Here is a 23,943-nt window from a genome sequence, read left to right as displayed (position 1 = left end):
TCCAAATGAAAATTAAACTCCTTGGAATCCAAAACTAATAAACTTTCACAGAGTAGTCCCAGGTAGATTGGTTATCATGATATTTCAGTCTCATTTAACCAATAAGAGGGCTGGTTGGCAAGCTCCCAGGATGAATATTCTCATATGAGCACTGGGATTAGAGGAAGCCAAAGGATTTTCCGCCATCTACATGCTCAACTTACACCCCACCTGGGTTCTGAGGTAGAGATCTTGTGACTGTTGGGGCCCTGTGGAGCAATTAAAAGAAATAAAGCAAAGTATTATATTTTAATTGATGTAATCTTCAAGCTCCCAGTGGAATCTGGGGTGATATCTTACTAGAGTTACCCCAGGTATCAATAGATGACTATTCTGTGAAAGTGCATTTAGGAAGACAAAACCCCATGAATCCCGGACTTCATTTACATGTGTATCCGTTTTGGGAGGGCGGATTGGCTCAGACTCCCAGGACTAAAAATTGAAAGAAGCCACCTAGACTTTCCTGGGACAAAGACTGGAACCTGGTGGGGGAGTCGAGAGGGAGGTAGAGAAAGGGGGAGGCAGAGGGCAGGTGAAGGGAAGGCACAAAATGAGCTTCTGGTTTATTTGCTTTAGAGGCTGGTGCCTGGATATTAGACCCACCGAACCATACTTTCCAAACCAAAACAGCTCTCACCCATCACTAACATTTCAGGGTTTGTTTCTGTTTTATTGTAAATAGTCCAGTCGAAGAAAGATAAACAGACGAGAAAAAACTGCTTCGTACAGTACACAGAGTCAGATAGAAAATACAGAATGGAAAAGGAAGCCAACAATCAACAGATAAAAAGGGGAAGCGAACCAAGGAAGGCCACAAACTCACACAGCAGCTGGAGGAAGGGCAGCAACCATGTCAGGGGCTAAGAGAAACTGCCTGGTGCTGTCAATCTCATCTGTGTTCCACAAGGTGCGGGAAACAGCATTTATAAATGATGCATGGGAACGTTTATTCCACTAATCCATTAAAAAAAAAAAGTCTGCTATTGATCAAGGTAGCCTGCTCATAAAAATGTATTTTTTAAAAAAATCCCTTCCCGCCCCAGTGTGGGACCCCAAAGTCAGAAACAAGGGATGGGGCTGCAGGGTGGAGCCACGTGGCACCGCTGGGGTCTGTGGACAGTTGGCCTTCAGGTGTCCTTCCCACCTGTCCAAGGCTCTCCCCAAGGTGTTAGGCAAGACTCAAAAGTACCTAAATGTCCTGCACAGCCTACTGTCACCGCATGGTTACAGTAAAACAAGATAAAAAGGATTCCAATTTAGGAAAGGGCAGAGGTCAGCTAGGATAAGACAGGCATCCTGAATAAGAATAATCAATGTGCCCTCAGGGTCTCCAAGAGGGCCGATTTACCTAGATGTCCTGGCCCACAGCGGGTGCTGACCTACCCAAACAGTAAAAGCATGGAATGGAGCTCAGCATCTCCAAAGATGTCTTTATTTTAGTATAGTCAGAGCAGAAGCAGGGTGAGCACAACTCCATTCCCGATAGTAGTGGCAGGGGCTGTTTACACCTCTCTCCCTCTGAATCTCCTGTTTACAATCAGAAATTGCATAGAATTTGTTTTCCATCAGAAAATGACAACTTTCTCCATGAAAGTCCCAAGTGGTGATGCCAAGCAGAGTTAAGCAGCTTCTGGGAAGCCTTGCCCCTCCCTTCATGTGAGTCTGCAGATGTCTTAGGAGCAGAGCAGTGACCAGAAACACCTGATAACCAGGAAGGCACCAGTGTACGAACTCCTATCCTACTCTGTGTATGGAACAGAAGTCAGATGCTTTGTGCCTAAAGTCACACAAGGGGCCGGGTGGCTGCTGCCCACAGCTGTGTTCAAGACCCAAGATTTCTGCTTCCCAGGCCTGTGATTGGCTATGAGACTCCATTTCTCTGTCAGAAACCTGGCAAATTCTTATTTGCCTGTAGTCTTGCCATTTAATAAACAGACACAAAGACACATACAAAATCACACACACACACACACACACACACACACACACACACACTCAGATCTCACATAACAGTAGCAAGAAATCACTCAATCCATGACAGTATCCAAGATGGGACATCATAGGCAGCTACTGAATTTGGCTAAAAGGAAATGTAGTTAATAAAGTATGCACCATACCAAAACGGTGGCCCTGTCCCTCCTCTTCTGTGAGCAGCAAGTTGCAGTGGAAGCCAGGGCACATTATACCACCCTTAGCAAGGAAAGGATGCTGTGTACAGTATTCCTCCACATCTCTCATCAGAGGCCAAAGACCAAACCCAACCCAGCAGAAGTGAGAGTCAGAAAATACAGAGAAAGAAAAAGACACATTAACCCTTGACACCTGAGACATTTCAAGGTCTCTCCAAGTACCCTACGGGTTAATTGCTTTTTGGCATCTGAAGTCTCTTTAATGGACTTTCACTGAGACTCCTCTGTTCCTTTCTCCAGGTCCCCGTCCTGCACTACTCCTGCAGGTTCCCACCCAACACAGTGAGCACAGAGCTCGGCACCCGGAATCAAATGCAGCTGCGACTCCCTGTGCTAGAATCCGCGAGAAAGCAATATGGGTAATTTAGACTTCCCTTTCCTAACCCAACCTCTGCCTCCAAAAACTACAAAACCAGTAAACGGGGCTGAGAGTGACCAAAGAAGAAAGGAGGGAGGAAAGAAAAGAACATTAACAAAAATATACAAATCCAGAAAAGAAAAACTTCCCTGTTGAGTTTAATTTTTTTTTTTCCTCCTGTAAGAACTAGACCCAAGGTACGAACAATGGCCCCTTCCTGGGAGAGAAGTTCAGCTGATGATCCCATCAATGCCTTGCCTGGTCCGGGCAGGGCCCCCCACCCCAGACGCTCTTATTTGGGAGGGAAAAGCCCACTGGGAGAAGACGGGTCCTTGTGCCCACGAGGGAGCGCATCCCTCTGCCACTTGGGTGCACCGTCTCTGGGTGCACCGGTCCGGATGGGGCACTGTGTCTCTGGCTGGCTGGGGCGTCAGGCTCTTTGACCGTTTTGTAAAGTGACTGAATCCCAGATCGGGGAGAAGAAGCCGAAGTGGCCGCTGGAAAAGTCCGGGCTCCCGCGCCCGCGGCCGCCAGCCCTCCCGCCTCCCCACCTGGCTCGCGTCGGTGGCCGCCGGTGGCTACTCGGGCTCGCTGCTGTTGGTGGTCTTCTCCCACTCCAGGCTCTCCTCGCTGCGGGCCGGGGACGGCCGCGCGCGGAGGCCCTGGAAGCGGCGGCACTCGGGGCAGACGCGGATGTGCGTGCAGCCGCGGGCCACCAGGGCCGCCTCCTGGGCCAGTCTCTGCGCCAGCTGGTCGGGCTCCCCGGCGCCGCACAGCTTGCCATTGCTGAGCGTGGCCGTGCCCCGGGGCCGCCGCTCCTCCGGGAGAGGGGGCCGGGGCTGCGGGACCCCAGCGCGCCGCCGGCGAGGGTGGACACTGTCCTGACACAGGATGATGCTGCGCAGCTCGGTCACCATCTCCTGGCAGACGGACACCTGGAGGAGACAGGGAGGTCACACAGGGTGGTCACAGGGAGGTGCCAGCCCCGCCATCCCCGAGGGTCTGTGGGCATGGGGACCAAGGCCGGGCTACAGAACCAACCCATCTTAGGGATGCAGGCTTTTCAGTCCAACACCTCTCTCCCAGTCCCTGGCTGTCCAGTCTTCCAACACTGCCTGAAAAAGTGAGCTCACCATCGTGGCAAACAGCCCCTACCACTTCCCCTGGTACCCACTGTTACCCGCTTCCTTCTACTGCGGTTAAATCTGGGATTGGACAGCTACTAACAACCAAACAAATAAGCACCCTCTACCCCTCCAGTCACCAGAGTGTCTACCACATCACCATCATTAATTCTGTTTTCAGGCCAAAGACTCATTTCTTTTAACTTATTAGTCATGGTTGGTAATGATGCGTTCTGAATAATTAAACCAAGTGCAGCCATGGCTACTATAGGTCTACAATGTGCTAATACAGAAAGAACACTGGGCTCTGGCTGTTTCAAAATTTGGAACATTTTGGACTTAAGGAAGGTAATGCAATCTGTAAATGATATACAGTGGGTGTAGGGCAAGCTCCATATCAAACACATTAATATTTCTCTGGCAAAGTGCAAGTATGATCACACTGAGAGAGATAAGGCCATAAACATTAGTCAAACTTTTGTCACTGAATGTATTTGCATCAAGTTTATATATAAAGATCTTGGAATTTTCCAAGGTTTGGGGGTTTAAGAGTCACGGATGAAGAATCATGAGGCTGCATTACTAGCCACTTCCCAGATGTGCAAATGGAGGCTCAGGGATATATATATATATATATATATATACTAAAAAATAGCCGACTAGAATTTGTGTCTAAATTTATCTAATTCGAAGGCCCACGCATGCTTGGTTGAGCTCTCATCTCTGAGTGTGAAAGGCCATTTTCCTCAACCAGGACCCTAAAAGAGCTGCCTGTTCTTCCATGTTCCACCATAATCAAAAGGCCAGCACAGCCTTGACATTTCGTTGGCAGCTGAGAGTGCTCTTTTATTGAGTTTGTTGGTGTATGTCCAGCCATGGGTAAACTCTTGGGAGAAAACCAAACATAAAAGAAGCTAAAGATAGTAATACCTAATGGAATATGACCAGCTTTAGTACTTCAGAGCTAGGTTTTAGATATGTTAATAGGAGATTCTTAGCAAGGCATGTAACCTCCAATTACTATGCCATCAAAAATTTCTCTGCCTCTGGCTAGGGATTTAGCTCAGCAGCATAAGCACCTGCCTTGCATGCACATGGTCATGAGTTCGATCCTCGGTACCCATAAAAAAAAAATTTCTCTGCCTCAAAGGACTTATATCTAGAACATATAAAGAATTGAAAAACATCAGGCCCCCCAAATTCAAAGACCCAATTTAAAAATGAACACACATCTGAGATGAACACACATTTCTAAGATGAAGAATTACAGATAGCAAATAAATACATGAAAACATGTTCACCATCACTGGTCATTCAAGAAATGCAAATTAAAACAGCATTGAGATTTCATCTCACCCCGGAAAGAATGGCTGCTGTCAAGAAATCAAATGATAACAAATGTTGGTGAGGCTGTGGGGAAAAAGAACACTGCTCCACTGTTGGTGGGAGTGTAGACTGGTGCAACCACTGTGGAAATCAGTGTGGAGATTCTTCAAAAAACTAGGATTAGAAGTCTTATTTAACCCAGCTATTTCTCTGCTGGGTATTTTCCCAGAAAAATTGAAAATATCATGCCACAATGATATATGTGCACCCATGTTTATAGCAGCACAATTTGTAATAGCTAAATCTTGGAAACAATCAAAATGCCCAGAATGCATAGAAAGATATATTTTTATATAATGGAATAATACTCAGCTACAAAAAGGATAATCTTGAGGTTTTTATAGGTAAATGGAGGCAATTTGAGACCATGCTAATAAGTGAAATAAATAAAACTCTCATTTATAAATATCATAGTCTTCCTACTATAAAAATAACAATCTGAAAGTGTAATAGGATCCAAAATATACAATAGATATTGTAATAACGAAAGGGAAAAAAAGTGCTCAAAAGGACAAAACTACAGAATAGGGGAAAGGGAAAGATCATACGTGTGTTGGTAAACATATAAATCTATGTATATATATGCACACTAGACAGATAACTACTACTAATCTCTCTTAATTCATCAAAAAGAACATTTTGTGTTATTATTTGATTGATAACTTTTATGCCTAGATTTTATAACCTGAACAACTGAGTAGTTCTGAGATAACAATATGCAATATAAAAAATATGCAATATAGTAACTAGTGTTATTTCCCTACTTTTCTTTTCTTTTTTGAAATTCTGTATCATTTCTATACTTTTATTTGTGTCTTGCTTTTTTTAAGAAAAATTCCTCTGCCTGCCTAGTCTATCACATGTGATAAGAATAAAACATGTAGTTCTTGACCGTCTGTAGTATGTCAAGCCCTGTGCTCTGCAGTGTCACTGAAACGCACTGTGAAAGTGCTCCATGCCTGCTACAGTGGTGTTGGGAAGGAAGAGAAATCAAGAGCCCTACTGGTCCAGGGGAGAAGGCAGGAGAGATGAGGAAGGTTTCACAGGGAAGGGATCGCCTGAACTTCGCCCCATGCAGTCAGCAAGTGGGCAAAAACAGAAAGTCAGCAGAGACAGTGGGAAGAGAATAAGAGAACCACAAAAGCTTGGTGTTACACCAGACAAGAGGGGAGAGAAATTCGGGAAGGGACTGCCCACTCTTCAAGGGGTACGTGAGGTCCAGTAAAGCCCAGTGGGTTCTCTTTGTTTTTGTCCTTTGATAAAACAGGTTGGATTGTTTAGTGATGGCCTTTTAGTGCCAACCAGGCAAGGACTGAAGATTAAATGGGAGGTGAGGGAAAAGAAAATGACATTATAGTCAGATCTCCTTGGTTTGGAAGAAAGGAGGGAAACAGCAATAATAATCAATATGCAATTGTAATTAGTTTCAAAATATGGGTAACAAAAGTGTATCTATAGATTCTATAGATCAGGAAAAAATACAGAAAAGGCAGATGATAAACCTAGATACAGCGGGTGCTTCAGAAATACAGTGAGGGTTTAAAGTTTTTAAAAATTATAGTAAAAGACACATGGCCATTACTCCCCCTTACTTCAAACACACGCATTCTTGCTACTTTCTAAAGCAGTTCTGGAAGGCCTCTTTCCTGAGTATCTTTCAGAGGTTTGATAAAAAATACCATCAGTGTTGCTTCTAAGAGCCACCCAATGGGACAGTGGGAACTGACCGTTACAGCACATCCTGATCCACCTTATTCTGCTGATCTGGTATCATGCAACTTCTGGATTCTCCTCAAAGTCAAAATGACCGTGAAATGGAACATTAGGAATCAATTGAGGACACCAAGTCAGCTATCACTGTGTCATTAAACACACTTCCTGGGAAAGGACTTCCAGCACGCTTCAGAAAGTGGCAGGAATGAAGGGACAGGTGTGCTCAAGGGGAGGGGAGGTCTTGGAAGGGGGATTAGCAGCACTGCGTCTTTTATTGTAAGGAATTTTATTTCAATCACATTTCTCAGTCCATCTCATAGCTGAGGAATGGCAAGACCCAGGGAGAGGCCGGAGATGGGGCATCTGCTACAGATGCAGGAACGAGTGTCTTAGTTATGCACGCATCTTCAGGTGGTGATCTTCACTTAGGGCTATTCGCTGTTTCTTGGGGAGGCTGGTGCAAAAGTAAGCTTTATGCCTGCAGGACCAGACAACATGATGGCTGAGTGACAGCATGGCACTACTGTGTGGTGATGGCGAAGGGGCTCAGCTCAGAAGAGGAACAGCACTGGCCGGCAGAGCTGTGTGGAGGTCCCATGGGAGGTGGGACTCCCCAGGGTTCTAAGGGATGGGCTACACAGTCTTGGAATGTTTCTCCACCAGTAATTAGGGAAAGGGGTTTCAGGAAGATCCAGAGTTGGCAGCTTGTGGTAGGGGCTAATGTACTTCTAAAAATCTCACAGTGTAATTAACATGCAAGGATTTGTACGCATTTGCTGGAATGGAGCAGAAGAACGTTAACAATTAAGAGTCATCTTCTCAGTCTCTTCCTTCAGCGTGAATTTTACCTACTCACCTCTAACTGCAAGAAGGGAATGAAATTTACTGAACATCCTGCAGAACAAGGACTAATTTTTTGGTTCCTGTAAGTTGGGATATCTCTGGGGGTCTTAATCTATAGGCCAAAACCATTCAAAATGGAAAGATGGAGGTTGTATTTCCCATCACTAACCTGGTACTTCTATTTACACACACACACACACACACACACACACACACACACACACACACATACACACTATACTAACACCCATTCTATGAGTACTAATAGTCAGTGGGTAACAAAGTATTAAGCCAGATTTCCTACCCCAAGGCTTGGGGTTCTTCCCACCACACTGTCTTGTGCACCATCCGGGGGATTTCACAGGTCCTGTCTAAAATACTTATACAAACCTGTGATCTTTACCCCCTGCCAGCACTGGAGACCTCACCCTTTTGGAAGTTTACCTCAGTTGCTTCTGAGTGTCTGAGAGTCCATAAAAACTCCAACATTGCCATAAAAATGGCCACGATTAAGCCACAAATAAGAACCACAAAGATTCCACCAATATTCTCCATTCCCAGACCTGTAAGAAAGTGTAACAAATGAAAATTATTGTGAAAGAACAGGAAGACACAATAATTCTACCAACAGTGCCAATATCATTGAAACAGCTGGTGCTTAAGTCTTGTAGATGTATTGGAAACACTTCTGAAAGAGAGTTAATTAATTGTTTGAAAAAATGCAGGGTAGCTGGACCAAAATGGGGGAGGGAGCTCTAACTGCCAGTGAAGGAGACTGGACAGGCTACAGAAGAGTGACTGTGGCCAGAGGTGAGGATCATTCTGAGAAGAGGGTGCAAGCCATATCTGATTTAGCTCACAGCAATATGAAACCAAGATACTTGCAAACTCTAGCAGGTTCATAAAGACTTGTCAATCTTTTTCATACTGTGTTTGTGTAGCGTAATGCAATTGTTCTAGCTGGAAAAAAAATTATGTTTACCAGTGTCAGTGTGCTATGATTTGAACAACCCTAATCCAAAAATCTGAACCTTTGAGCACTGGTGTGATGCTGAAGAAGTTTCTAATTTTGGAGCACTCTGCATTTCCAGTTTTTAGATTAGCAAGGCTCAACCAGTAAATATTGCAAAATCTGAAGAACTCTGAAGTTTGAAACATTTTCCAACCATTTGGAATAAGGAATATTCAACAAGTTACTACAATACTTCCTTGGAAAGTAAAGCTTTTTAATCCCCAGACTATTGGTTCCCAAAGCTGGTTGCTGTTAGAATTTCCTGAAAGCCTGTTAAAAACAGATTTCCAGTCCTTTCTGAAGACCTAGTGGGTCATTGTCTCTGAAGATGGGGCTCAGGAATCTGTATTTTGAAACAAGTTTTGCAGGTGATTTTTTGGTTTAGTCAGGCAAGCCTACAATTAGTTTGCAAATTGGTGTCTTTGAAGCATTGTACAAGTTTTTAATCTCCTTAAAGTCTGGTTGCATCCTCACTGCATCATGGGATACCTGAAGTAGAGGATGGACTCGATATGTAGTTGTAGAATTTTATGGCTGTATCATTTGCACAGTGTCTGACAGTGACTTTAGCTATGTAACTAAATGCTTTCTTTGGCATTAGAGAAACCTGAACTTTAGGAAGAGTGTCATAAACACATGAAATTTCATTCAACAGGGACTGCAATCATAAATCACAAGACATCTTTTATCCGGGAAACTGCCAAGAAGGACACTTATGTCTTGTGCTCTTCAGGAATCCTTGCATGCTGGCACGCTCATTCAATCATCATGAACACAGCCCCGTGCTAGTTAGGGAGAACCAGTTTCACACAGCACTACAAAACGAGCCACAAGTGAGGAACAGAGATTAGATACTGCCTTGTGCACCTTGGCAGGCTGGAAAAATAGCCCTGGCTGGCTATTTCAAGATGCATTGAATTTCCTCCCAGAAAGCCCCAAGTGAGTGTCTGTTGTTTTTGTTTTTAAAATAACAAAGTACAGTAGCAGCCCCTGTCCACACTGGGAATCTACCAGGAATGGTTCTGAGGACTCACACAATGGATGACTCGAATAAACTATTGATTGTGGTCTATTAGATAGCCATCATCATCAACTCTCGTGTTCCTGTGTGAATGTAGGAACCTCTATACCGTAAATAATCAAAATGGGGGATCATTAATGACAGGGAATTGTTCCCAGAGGAGGATGCTTTGGTTCAGTTGAACACCTGCTCCTCTTACCTGCAGCCATTTTGGAAAATGTCTTTTTCTGTGGGAGGACTACGATTCACATGAATGGGGAACCAAAAGGGACAGCCAAGAGGGAACATACATTTAAATGAGTCTGGCTGGGATTTGTGTGCAGGGGCTCCAGTCCCAGGTTTGGGGATGGTGAGAACCTGGCATTAGGATATGTTCAGCGCACCATGGACAGACTAGATTCTCTAGGCAGACTATGCGAAGAGGAAGTGACAATGGTGATACTCGGAACGGCCACCTACTCAGGTAAAGAGCCCCAGATGACTTGGGGTCCTCTGGGGCTCCCCTACCATTTCAGGAGGGGCATAGAAAACATGAGGAGGCCTCCTTGAGGGATTTCCCTTCTTCTTGATTCTGAAAGGGGATGTTCTTTTTCCTGGATTTCACCCTGCCACCTGCATGCCAGGTTTGTCTCCTGTTAGTCACCACTTGGGTCCTCTGATCCCTTTGTCTCTACTGTTTTGTTTTTTCTCATTCATGTTTTTTCTCCTTCAAGAAGAAACATCCTTCTGAACCCTCTAATCCTGCCTAATTAACACCCCTTCTCTATGTTTTCTGTCATGGTCAAGCCTTTTGAAACTACTGTCTACATTAGAGCTGGTTTAAAGCATTCTAAAAGCCCCTAAAATGCTTACCTTAGGAAGTTCCTTCCCATATAAAAGCAGGTAGGAGAAAATGTCTGTATTAAATTAAATGCATTTTAACAATTTTGCTTCTGATATTACTGAATGGAAAGAAACAGTTAATTTACAATTGCTTGTGATTTCTCAGCAGCCACTGTGCATAACAGGGAATGTTTGCAAAATGAGAAAATCTAACTTAAATTATTTCTAAATATGATGAAGGGTTTTTTTTACCAATATTAAATTTAAAAATTAATGAAGTGGAAACAATGTTCCACCTTGGAGGTATTTAATTAAACATATCTTAATTTAATTTTGCCGTTTTCTTTTTGCATCTGGAAGCCAATCATTCTTTTCAGGCCTTGAGCATAATTTGGACACCTGAAAAGCTTTTAGGCCCCAGGTGCTCTGTCTACAGTATCTAAAGGAGAAAATGATTCTGCGCTGAATCTACTTTTGTTCCTCCTATTCAGTCCTCATCCCAGGCAATTTTGTCTTGCACCACTAAAACTGCTCTCATCATTTTGTTTCTAATCTACTGGAAAATTTCCAGGCCTGATTTTGTACAGCCTCTGTCAGAACTTCATACTGTCAATCACACCCCCTTCTTGGCTTCTCGTAAAGCCACTGCCTGCTCTGTTCTTCCCATCTTAACAGTCTTTGCTAGCTCTGGGAACAGTCTGTCCTCATTTTTCTACATTTGGTCTTTTGCTCTCCTTCACATGATGCCTGTTGATGCTTTTACCTCCGAACCCCTCTTTTACCTCTGAAACCCTTTCCGACTTCCTACCCTTCCCTATTTATCTCTTGCTTCAGCCACTGCAGCAGCCTCTGAAATGACTTCCCTGCTTGGATCTGCTTCTCTTCAACTCTGCCCTCCACACAGACGCCTGAGTGGTCTTGCTGACATATAAAATGTGGCCGTGATGTGCCTGCTAGTGTCACAGAGCTGTATACAGTTCCCAGCAGGATCGCTACTCCTCCCTGTGTGCTTTATTCCTGTTGGCACATCTGCCTGGAATTCATCTTAGACACAGACCGAACCTCAGTCTTTCCTTAGAGGCTCATCTCCAGGGCCACTTTATCCCAGGGCCCTTCCTGCTCCTATCTGATTGTGTTAGCTATACCACTCTTGTGTTTCACAATAACACACTGTACATCACTCCAGTCATCTCAAAAATACATTGAATTTATATAGCAGGATTTCCTTGAGGGAAGAATTATGGCTTGTTCAATCTTATGACCAAAATCGTAGCACCTGGCCCCCTAAAGGAACTCAATTAATGTGTTAAAAGAAGGAACAGAAAGAAAGAGCACAAAGACGTTCCAGATGTAGAGAGCTGCATTATCAATACAGAGGGTCTATATTGGGGTATCTGTCAATTTCCTAATTAAATTTCTTTGGCGTAGTAACAGCTGTCAATTTGGCAACTGTCATTGAGGAATTCAGGCAGACGACCCAAACTGCACTGGCCAAAGAGCGACTGAATACTGACATGGATAATACATCCTGTGTTGGGTGGGGAAAGTCATAAATGGATATGTGATCTGTGCTGGATAACTCTGGATCTTTCAAGCTTCTTGGAAGAGCTAAGGTTTGAACAAGATGCCGGTAGGCACCATGCATCACCATGCACCATGCATCACCATGCATCACGTTGGTCCCCTGGTCTTTCTTTCCCAGCTCCTCACATTTCAGAGCCATTGTGTTAAGCATGGATGTTGCTTCAGTGTGTCAATTCCTGGCCGAGAAGCTGTACCCCATCCTCCTCGTCCTCCTCCTCCTCTTCTGTTTCTTCCTCCTCCGTCTCTTCCTCCTTTTCCTCCTCCTCCTCCTCCTCCTCTTCCTTCTGGGAGCAAGGCTTGCATACCATTCGTGCTTTTAGGAAATTGTTGGAAAGTAGAAGCAAGAATAGATTGCTGGCAGAAGCACAGTTGAGAAACAGATGGAGCAGGGAGTGGAAAGGAGTGTTCAGAGAGTGTAGCAGTTCAGCTTAACACTGTCATCAGTCATCCTTGAGAAGTCAGGTGCCCGGCACAGTACACAGCCATTCATCAGCAGGAGCCTTTTGTGTGGACTCCCTCCAGCCCGAGAGGCCCTTGCCTCACTCACAGATGCCTCCGCACCTGTGAGAGGGGGCTGGGAAGCCATCTAGTTGCCCCTCCTTCTCTTCTTCAGATGGGACCACGCATGAGCCATCCAGACAGATGGCTTTGAAACTGGGAGCTGCTCCTGCCACCCGAGTCTGCCCAAGCCTCAGTTATGCCCAAGCAATCAGCCTGCATTAGCTGAAACAGAATCAAATTCTCCTAGAAAACTTGTGATTGGTTGAATACTAACTTGGGTATCACTCACAGATTGCCCACAAACACAAATGTTAATTCACAACACAAATGCATTATTCTGTCCATCTCTAGAACTACAGAGGGGAATAGCAACCAGGAACAGACCACCTTTGAAGAGACGTGAGTCTCCACCCACCCACCTGCTCTTCCTTTGGTTCTGACTGGCTAGTGACAGCTTCTTAGATTTGGGTGCACTTATGCTTTGCCCTTAAGACCCTCACATAACTCCAGGGAACACTGTGGTTGACCAAAGCAGAGGGGGACAAAGGTATGGTAAGGGCCTGTCCCCACAGGTATAGGCGGAGATGGCAGAAACCATGGAAGCAGATGCACAGAATCCACATGTACAGAGAGAGCACACCAGTGCCACGATCCACACAAGGGAACAGTGTTCTTTGATGTTACTTAAAAATCTTTATGGAGGATCCAGAGCTTAATTAGGCACTGTGCTGGATGCCAAGCTCTGCAATGTTACCACATCAAGAGCATCTGTGACGTTCATGGGTCCTTGGACCCATCTGGTTTCAAACACTTTCCATTTCACAGAAACATTCATTCGCATGCATATAGACACAGCAAACAGTTACATCTCCATGGGTTTGCCATAGACACCAGTTTCTCATGCCCATGTGTAAACTGACCTACATGACTTTCTCAGAAAAAGAGTGATTTACTATGTGTGCTGCTGAGAACTGTGACACTTTAAGCTGGCCACCGCTTCTTGCACTCACTGTGACATCTGTTGACTAGAGACTTACTAGCTTTGGAACAGAATGTTGGAAACATAGGACACAGAGACACCAACTAGAAGAGGAATGCGAGAGGACTATGATAAATTTTGCAATTTATCAAAGTGAAAGTAATGAGAGGCTTTTTATAATTTATCAAAATATAAGCTCAAGTGCCTCATTTTTAAAAAACAGCTGCTGTCTCCTTCAACACTTATACTGAAGACCCTATTTCATAAGCAGAAATCCAGAGATCTTAAATTACTCAAGTTTTCACAGTGAACATGGGAATTTTAGATAAACCTGACCCCAATGTTACAGATAGGAGGCTGACTTTGTGACTGTTTGGTATGAGTTAGATTTCCACACTAATTTGCTCTGCTTGGAGAACTAACCTATGGGTGCTTCTCCACGGAGTGACATCCCTAGACTTATATTTTTGCTTGAGACCACATCTCTCTGGCCTTGAACTTGTGATCCTCCTGCCCCAGCCTCTGGAGTAGGGGATTGCATGCATGTCCGCCTTGCCTGGCTCCATGCTATTTTATTTCAATTTACAGTTGCCTTGTGACAAAGCAGTGTTCATACCCCTACTATTTTGTGCCAATTACCAAAGTGCAGAGAAATTAAGTAACTCTCTTTAGAGCTGACAGGTGAAAGTGTGCAAACTTGCATGAAGCCAGGGCCCCTGCCCTCCCCCTCCCCAGTCACAAGATCCACTCAGGCTGCAGAGATGGGATCACACAGCTCAGTTTGCCAATGATGAATGGATTCATTCTCAGGAACCTCCAGAGCGACGAGGGAAAGAGTTCTATGCATGAACTACAAATTCAGCTCATCAAATTCCTTTCCGTCCATTAGAACATTACATCAAATGTTTGCACTGGTGATTTATCCACTTCACCTTGGCTCGGTTTGCAGACAGAGGTGGGCTGTCATCTTTCTAATAGCTGCCCTTCTCTGTCGCACACTTGTTGGGCTCCCATTTGCCTCTGTTGCTGATCGTGGTTTCTGCCAACCCCTGGGAGTTTCTCCATGACTCAGCAATCAATCTGATTAGGGATGCGCTTCTTCAGAAGCATCGCTGAGACACTGTCAAACTCCCACTTTGAGTTTCAGCCTTCATGCTCTCCAGAGAGACCAGAGAACCCAGATGGCCAAACTGGGCCCCCTAGAAGAAAGAGGGAGAAAAATATCCCCAGAGTCCCCTTTCCCCATCATCTGCCCCCACTTGTACCAAGATGTCCCATGTGTTCATCCCTCGAGTCAGACAGCAAACTCCCTGTTCTCCAAGGGTCCCATGAGTCTCTTTTCCATTCCTGAAAGAGGACCCCGATTTTCACAGCCTGGTGGTGTATTTATGTTCCTTTGAAGCCCGATTGTGAGCTTGTATTTTTCAAGATAAACGTATTTAATTTCTTTGGAGTTCACCGACCACCTTTTTTATTTAGCCATTGTTCTGCAAAACCTTTGGTAATCCAATCTCCCTTGAATTGGGTTGCCAGCATCTGTGAGTGGCTAGCAGTGTTTCTTTTTATAGGAGCTGAGTGAAAAAATAAATAAAATAAGTGTTTTTGGAAAAGAGAAGAAAGAAGCAAATGAGACAGCTTGGAATGGAACCTTCTCCACTTTGTAATCCCCAATCCGCCATTTCACATTGTGGGTGATTGAATAAAGGTAGATGGCCACTAAGCTATAGCCAGAGAAAGTAAGATGGGAGATGAAGTCAAGGGGGAACACCTGCCAGCAAGGCCAAGACGGGTGGCACCAGCCCGATGCCAGGGTTCTTCCTGAAGTTTGGCATGCTCTTAGAGTTGTAATATTGGATTAGGTGCAGGGTAAGCACCAGTTCCTTTCCTTTGCAATTTCTCACATTTTAATAGGATAACAGGAAGACAAGTATTAAATTAGGCACCAGTATGTCGTCTGGTACATTTTAATTGAAACTAAAAGTACCTATAATAGCCACTGTCAGTTTCAGAGGTCTCTGGAGAAAGGACTCCCTTCCTACTTCCAAGATCAGTGACTCCATCTCCCTTTGCCAGTGCCAGATTCTGCTCATTTCTTTAGCACCTGTGAAAGCTGGCTGATTCAAATTACAAAAAGAAAGATCACCTAGGAGCTGCTGTGGAAAGCAAATTAAAACTACTGCCCTCTGTTCTATTGGAGACACAAGGAGAAAAACGTTCCTGGGGCTTAGTTTTTGGTGGCCATTTAAAGACATCAAGGAAGAGATCTTTAGGTCACAGCAGTCCTGTTTCTCTGAGTCTCTGGAATAGTGAGTTTTACGCTGTAGTAAGTCTGATGGCTAATTTGTGAGAGACAGAGAGAGAGAGTGCATTAGTATGCCATAGTGCTTCCTGTTGGGGCTTGCTTCTTGCTTGGCCTGGAGATCACGTGGCTTTGAGCCTTTGATGTTTGCTCGGTCTCCATCATGGCCAAACTGGGCCCACTGCACAAAACTGGCCTCCCTGCTGGGCAATGCACTGCTTTCCTGATGACTTGCATAGGATCTCCTGGACAGTCTCAGTCTCATCACCTTTTATTAGTAGAGATCACCCTTTGTTCCAAAGGACAGTAGCAGAAAGGCAAGTTGATGCTGTGTGGATAGGACTCAGGCATCCTCTGAAGCCCCGGGATCCAGGCAAGACAACTCCTCCTGTGGATAACCCCTTCCCATCTGTTCAGTGCTCTCCTCTGTTGCAGGGAACCTTTGGTCCTCACGTGTGGTGGTGCAGAGAGGCCTCTTGTGCGTACCTCCCTATCTTTCCTGGGATCCTGATCTCTCTCCCGACCCATCATCTCTCCTCCAACCTGAGCTCTGCGGTCCTATCAGTCTGCCTGGACCTCTGTGGGATGGGGAAGCACTTCCAAAGCCGACAACTACGAAAATGCTGACTGTTTTTCAGTGAATGAATCTAGTTTTTGCTTAATGCACAGAGCATTCTCAGTCATTTCACATTTAAGTTCAGTATTTTCTTTTTTTCCTTCTTTCTGGTGATATATTTCATGAGTTCAGAAAGAGGACCAGTCTGTGTAGAGCACGGGGTGGAGATGGCTGTGTGGTCTTACCTGGGGTCCGCTTAGGTTTCTAATATCCCTGTCTGGGGCCTAGGAAAATCCAGGTCTTTCACTCGGTCTTTTGTGCCCTAGGTTCTCATGTGTCAGCCCTCATGTGCCCACTTTACTGTGCCATGTCACACAGTTCTGGGCTTGCCAAACTCCAGAAATAAGCAGAGAAACCTCTTTACAACTCTTTCAATCCCGGGTTAATTCTAAAGTGATACCTGTCACTCCTCAGCTCCCAAAAAAGGCACACAAGCTCATTTCCAGGGACTGGACTCATTCCAATGTGTCCTGCCCAGGTCATCTTTCTATCTCATTTGCAAATCTGGTCCCCGGACCCTTCTATTTCATCTGTTTCACTCTCTCACATCTAGCACAAACCATGCAATTTCCTTCAGGAATCCATCTCCGAATTCCAAAATAATCCCCTAGCAAATCAACAACCTTGCTTCAAGAACATTGTCTCTGCGATGAATTATGAAAATCTTGTTTTGAAACTTTAAGCCAATAATTGGATTTGGCAAAATTAAACTGAGGTAATAACTGTGCCTTGGAAACAAGAATACCACTAAGGGCACAGAAATCACCATGCCTCGTGGTCCCACATGTCACTCTGGAATCTGACATTTTCAACCAGTTCTCTCAGACCGGGTCTACCATGCTGTGTATGCCCCAGCTGCACCTCTGGTCCCAGCACACAGCCTGGCCCAGGGCACTAATTTCTGCCTCTGCCTCCTGCCTCAGAGGGCCTATTTGCCTGCCACACCCTCACGCTGCTATTCCTACCTGCTCAAGTCTGTGCATCTTCAGAATCTAGCTAATTCTACTCAGTCAACTTTGGGATACTGTTCTTGTGTCTCCCCTAGTTTTTCTTCCTGAGCAAACAGGAGAGTTAGCCTCTGCACTAACTCCGCCCCTAGGATTTAATTAGAATTGGGCTAGAGTCTAAAACGCACTTGAAGTTTGCTGGTCTTGTTTCCAGAAGTCATCCAGGATATTTAGTAGTAAACCCACAGGACTGGATTATTCTCAGGAAGAAAAACAATGGGCTCTAACACTGTCCCTCAGCATGTCTTTATTGGTTAAATGGCTGGCTGACTGTCCATGGAAAATAGCTTACCTGAACACAGAGCTCAGAACCAGCCTGCCCTGGTGTTTTGCTTTTGTTTTGTTTTGCTTCTGGGGATTAAACCCAGGGCACTCTACCACTGAGTTACACCCCCAGGCCCCCACTTAATTTTTCAATTTGTAGACAAGGTCTTGCTAAATTGCCCAGGGAGTCTTTGAACTTCAGATCCTCCTGCCTCAACCTCCTGAATAACTGAGATTATACCACCTAGCGTTGAGAGCAGTACGGCCCAGCAGAAGTGCAGGTCAGTAACGCTGTGATGCCTGCACCCTTACATGTGCTCAGCTCCATGCTACTGCACCCAAACTTCACAATGACCTGAAAGCATCCTGGTTACTCATTTTACAGATTAAAAACAATGAGGATTTAGCAATGGTAACTACTGTGTCTCCCAGATAGCAGTAGATGCAGTTCAAACAAGATCTGTTCAGGCCAGTGTCCACCAGTGGCCACTTCTCTCCCCGAGAACAGCTCTGGTCTTTGCTGAGGAAGAGCCCAGAAGTGTATGGCCTCCTCTAATTCTTTCAAAGACAGTACTTCCTTTACATTACAGATGACTTACTCTGTACATTCCTATTCCCAAGACTTCTCGTTGCCAGATAGGGATCCATGTATAGACACTTAGAAACGTATTCATTCATTCACTGTCACATCAGGGATAATCATTCACGCTGAGCAGAAAGGCAAGCGCACGCTATCTTTCACTCTGCTTTTCAGCTGCCTTCCTGGGGGATGGTGTGCACTGGTAAATTTGTTGCATCTTTTAGCAAGATTAGAGTGGATTACTAGTGTGACCACAAGATGTTTTGTCCCAACCAGAACACTATCAGAATAAAAGTTATCTGAAGAGCTAACAGATATGAACTGATTTACAGTAGATATTATCAGGGCACACCAAGCATGCTCTACAGAAAATCCTCCACACTCTTATACACATGCAGATGGTGGGAGACTGCTTTCCATTCAACCCAAGACAAAGTCAACATTAGTTCATTCATTCAGTAAAAAGCATCCAAGAGCCAGGCCCTGTGTGGAAGACACAGGGCCTGCCTCTGAAACCAATGTTCTAGTAGAGGAGGTAGAAAGTAAACAACACATGTATCAGCTGTAATGAGGTTTGAAATGAGAAAGCAGGGTTACGTGGGAGGGGAGCGAAGACCTCTCTGAGCCTCCCCGGGAGGCTGGGGAGGGGGCAGGCAAGCTCCCACCTTGGTGTGGAAGCAAGGTGGGAGGCTTGGGGAGCAGAAAGAGAAGAAATCTGTGGGGGAACAGGTCACATAGGGCCTTGAGGTTTTACAGAAAGTTTGAATTTTTATTCCAAGATGAGAAGCCACTGGTAGGCCAATGCTGCAGTTCAATCTACACTTTAAAGAAGAATCATCCAGGCTGGTAGCAGAGAATACACTAGTGAGGGCTAAAATCGGGGAAAGGATCTAGGCTCTGGCAACCATATAGGTGGGAGATGTTGGGGACATGGACTAAGGTGGAAGTCATGGTGCTGGGGACGATGGGGTCGATCTAGCACACAAAGAGGAGGTTGTATCTGCAGTTCTTGGGGACCAGGGATACACTGGGTACCTACAGTATAAAAGACCCCACCCCAGCCCACTCCAGTCCATCCCTCCTATGCCTTCCAGGGCTCATTCTCCTTAGAAGTCTGAAATCTGGACATAAGACACAAGCTGTGCTCATCCTCTAAGGTGGGAAGAGGGGTCTTGAACACCCTTACCTTTGGCTCTGTGATCTTCCTCCTTGGGACACTTTCCCCCTTCCCACCACTTGCGCTTCAGGATTTCAAGGCGATTGTTCTCCTGGAGCTGGAGAATGGCCAGATCGAACTCGTCCCGGAAAACTGAACCTGTGGGGTCACAAGAAAGTCCAGGACACAGGATGTAAATGTCCTCCTAGGTGCCACTCTAGTCCCCTTCTGAGCACACCTCCTAGCTGCTCTGCCTGCTTGAACCTCAGGAAGAGGGTCAGATGTGGCAGGTGGCCCCTGATTGCTAGACCACTGCTGTCCCCTCTGTGCTATCTCCTTCTCTGTGGTAAAGGAGAACCTTCCAGCTTCTAGCAGGCTAAATGTTGGTCTCTTCTAGTTGTCTTCTGTCCCCACTGACTGGCACATCCAACCCACTGCCAAAGACCTCAGGTGGGTCAAGTAATAGCTTTCCAGAAGGATGCACTGCCTCGCCTCTCCATCCAGGTACCCACGATTTCTAAATTTAAAAAGATAGCCTATGCATGGTAAGTGACCTATCCACTGATACACAGGAAGTCTGTGGCAGAACTTCCTACTGGCTTCCAGGAAGTGAAGTTTGCACTTCTGTGACACACACCTCTCAGTCAGTCATCCAATTTGTACTTTACCAAATTTACCTGGACACTAGTAACTGTCACTACACTACACTTGACCTCAGGCAGTGAGAAGAGCCCCGCAGAGGGCGACAGAAGCCTCCCCTTGTCCATCTGCACGGGGTCTCCCCAAGTGTCATGGCTGCCTGCTGAATGCACCAAAAACACTTCCCTGTCTGTTACTTTATCATTCTTTCCTTAAACAGAAGGCTTCTTTCTGTTCAGGGCAAGTTTTAATTTTTTTTTTTTCTGATGGAATATGGTCAAGGAGCTTTGGTTCTAGAATTAAGGTTTAATCACAAAAACAGGCTTAACTGAAACCATGGAAAGCTCAATGTCCCACAATAGTCTGAGGCCTGAGATCATCAAGAGAAAGCTGCCAAGAGGGTAGAAAACAACCAAGCTTCCAGTTTCCTTGTCCAAGCTCTATGGCAGTCTGTAGTCGCAGATGCCTCAGAGGAAAAAAGGTTATAGTGAAGGATTTAGGCAGAAGCTTGGCACAAAGCTCAAATATTAATGTGCATGGCAATCGCCTGGGGATTTAGTGGAACTGCAAGTTCTGATTCAGTAGGCTCAGGGCAGGGGGGCCTGAAATGCTGCATTTCCAAACACTCCAAGGTGATGCCCAGGCAGCTGGCTATGGGCTGCACTTTGAGAGGCAAAGAATCAGATCTCTCAAACTCTGGCAATCCAGGACTCATAGAGTAGAACCTCCTGGTACCATAGACACACCTATGCCTGGGCACACCCATGACAAGCCTGCAGTACTGAACGTGTCTGTGTAACTGGTCCAGGTGAACACCAACAGAGTCTCATGTAGAGTAGGTGCTTATAGTGAGTGGATATGTAAACAAGCTGCCCAGCAGATGTGGTTAGGGTTAGGGTCACTAACATTCCAGATTTAGAGACCTCTGTCCAGCCCACAGTACATCATTTCAAACACCTTCTAGGCAGTTTCAGTCCAATCCCATGTTACACCAGGGGTCATGGAAAAGAGCTATTCTGCTTATTTCATGCTTACTTAGCTCCCACACCACCTGATCGATTTTGCAACTTGTTCTTCGTTCTATTTCTTTTTGTTTTCTTATTTATTTAGGTCCAACAACCTGGCTAATTCAAAAGTTATCCCTTCAGCTCTCTCCTGAGGATGACATATATGCATGACCTCAGATGAAATCCTATCTCATCAGCGAGCTGTGTAATGTTTCTCCCAGCCTCCTCTGAGAACCACGCCACATCTTCCCATCTGTCCTGCCTGTGTAGCTAGTAGGTCCACTGGGCAGCACGATCTGGTCAGTGAAATACTACATTTGAAGACAAGCATCCCAACACAAGCCAGTTTCTTTCTCTATTCTGTAGTCCTGGTCAAGCAATCTATCTGCTCTGAATCTCTGTTCTGCCCTCTATAGGAAGGCAATAATAACATCTACTTCACAGGTGGGACAACTAAGTGAGATACGATGGGAAAATAGTATTGGATTAGATATAAGAGGAATGCATTTTCCATCATTTGTCCTTGGTTATTAGTGAAAATTTCTAGAGTTGATTTGTTTTATCTCAACTATCCATAGTCAAGTTTCTAATGAAAATATTGGAAGCACTTGAAATTTAAGTTGAACTCATTAAATAGCTAGAATATCACCAAGATGCAGCCTAAGTTCATTTTGTAGCTTACTCCACCATCTTGAAAGAAAACATCAGCCGACCCATCAGCTCTCAAATGGGTCCATCACCTGTAATGTTAATGGATACTGATGCAATGTGACAGCAAATAGAGGGTGTGCCTCATCCCAGGGATCCTGAGAGAGACCTCCAATCACAGAACTGCAGGTGTCAGAACCTAGAGTTCAGACATGGACCATATTAGGTCTCAGCTGCTTGGCTTCTGATCAGTATTTAAGAAGTCATGTTTTTAACGAATAACAGAAGGCAATTATAGGAAAGATGGAAAGGAAACTAATATTCTTTCTTAGGCAGGCTAAGTGCAAGACCCTGTCCTCAGATGGTCATGTTTAACCCTTGTGATGACCCTATGGACAGGTGTTAGAAACTTAACTTTATTAATGGGATAACTGACGCACAGCGTGTTAAATAGCCTCTCTAAGGTACCACGATGGCAATAAACATGATGCCTTTCCAGGTTGCTTAACTCTAACACCATGCTCATTACACTCCATAGGGGTAAGTGAATCCTATAATTTATAGAGCTTGCATTTTGGTAAAGATCAGCAGATGGGAAGAGCAATGTTACTACAAAGATGGGCATATGGCGTATCAGTGTTCTCATATGAGCCAATGACCCCAACTTCTGTTTCTTCTCTGGACGACATGATAAAGAATACCCGGGTACAGACACAGCCCTATGCGTCAGTGGCTTTCCATGGTGCATGTGGGGGAAGGGTGTATATCACAACCACCTGGAGAACACACTCAGATCTCTCCACAATCACAACAACAGCTAAAAATGTTCCCCCTCATCTTCTGGTAGAAACACTACCAGCAGGAGAAGGCCCAAGTGTGAATGACCTTTAAAAAGCACAGCTAAGATACCTTTGTGAAAGCCAACTATCTCCACTTTCTTGTAACACTACATGGAGATGGCAACAGGCAGCAGGCTGAACACCAGGGCTTTACCATCCTTCCCTGCTACCCCCGCCAGCTCAGAGTGGATGGATCCATGAAACCCACAAATGATTGAAAGCTATCTCAGTCATGTCAGTAAACTGTTCAGTGGTCACTAGCAAAAAAGCAAGATTAATCCATTCATTTGGGGTTACCACCTCTTACTTCCTCCCCCTGCTAGTAGAGATCTCAATCACAGAACTGGCCAAAGTACAAAAAGCAGAATAAGAGAAGCAAGTATTCACTATTGAGGGCACCAACATACCCTTTAATAATGAGAATTAACCTGTAATAATAAGTCAAGTAACCAATCAACTAGCTCTCTCATATTTATGGAGAAAGTGTTACCACTGATTAGTAAAAGTGTGTAGGTTAGCTGTTATTTTGCTTTTAAACCTTAAGAAGACTCATCTGAAGTCACTGTTAAATGGGTTACTGAATATATTTATCCATATGTTTGTTTATCAGTACGGGGATTGAACCCAGGACCTATGCATGCTAGCCAAGCTCTACTACTGTGCTATATCCCCAGCCTGAAATCCTGAAACAGGAGTCCCTAAATTCAGCACTGCGTTCCGTGGTTTTAGCTGCTCTGAGCCTGCCTGGGTGAAGCTACCCGGTGAGGCTGCTCCTTGCCTGCCTACCGACTGGCATGCCAATCCCATAGCCCTTGGTGTCCAGCAGGCCCCCAATCTGAGTGAGGTTGCAGTTTCGCTGCCGATAGTACTCGTTCATGGTGGACTCCAGCAGAAAGGCATAGTTGGAGTTCAACACCCTGGCAATTCCCTCCTCTGTGCTCTTCACAAACACACTTGGCTGTTTGGAGTACATGTAATTCCACATGCGCTGGTAGGTCTGATAGCGGGAATTCTGGGGAAAGAGCAGAAGGAAGCAGGATTGGGAAACAGAAAGAAAATGTTGGTTTCAAGAGAAAGAATCACAATGGGTGTCAAATGCTGGCCCTTCCACTACTTGCCCCCATGACAGTCAAGAATCTTTTTTCTTCCGTCTCTCTACTCAAGATGTTCACTGCTTTTGCATTTGCACAAAGAGGATGGAGCAATGGAGTCCCAAGGTCCTGGGAATCCTGACCACTGGTTGATTATCAGTTCTGCCTCATCAACCCTAGAGATCTGCCACTGACAGCTTCCATTTCCTGGTAAAACTGGAATTCA

The 23,943-nt window shown here is 45.0% G+C and overlaps 1 protein-coding gene across 1 annotated transcript in view; it reads right to left on the bottom strand.

Annotated features, from left to right (window-relative positions):
• Positions 1 to 688: 688 nt before the first annotated feature.
• The window catches only part of Grik4 (glutamate ionotropic receptor kainate type subunit 4), a 431,262-nt gene continuing 408,007 nt past the window's right edge, over positions 689 to 23,943 (bottom strand). Inside the window, 5 exon segments of the mRNA XM_063255944.1 lie at positions 689 to 3,290; positions 3,293 to 3,521; positions 8,097 to 8,215; positions 19,524 to 19,652; positions 23,413 to 23,638. Of these exon segments, the coding sequence (XP_063112014.1) occupies positions 2,833 to 3,290; positions 3,293 to 3,521; positions 8,097 to 8,215; positions 19,524 to 19,652; positions 23,413 to 23,638 (1,161 nt within the window). The 3' untranslated portion in view covers positions 689 to 2,832.

This window comes from Cavia porcellus, unplaced genomic scaffold, assembly GCF_034190915.1.
Source record: "Cavia porcellus strain 051 isolate PalLab524CR breed Dunkin Hartley unplaced genomic scaffold, mCavPor4.1 scaffold_9, whole genome shotgun sequence".
In the NCBI taxonomy this organism is placed as follows: domain Eukaryota; kingdom Metazoa; phylum Chordata; class Mammalia; order Rodentia; family Caviidae; genus Cavia; species Cavia porcellus.
Note: the sequence above shows the minus strand (reverse complement) of the source record. Positions and strands in the feature narration are given on the sequence as shown.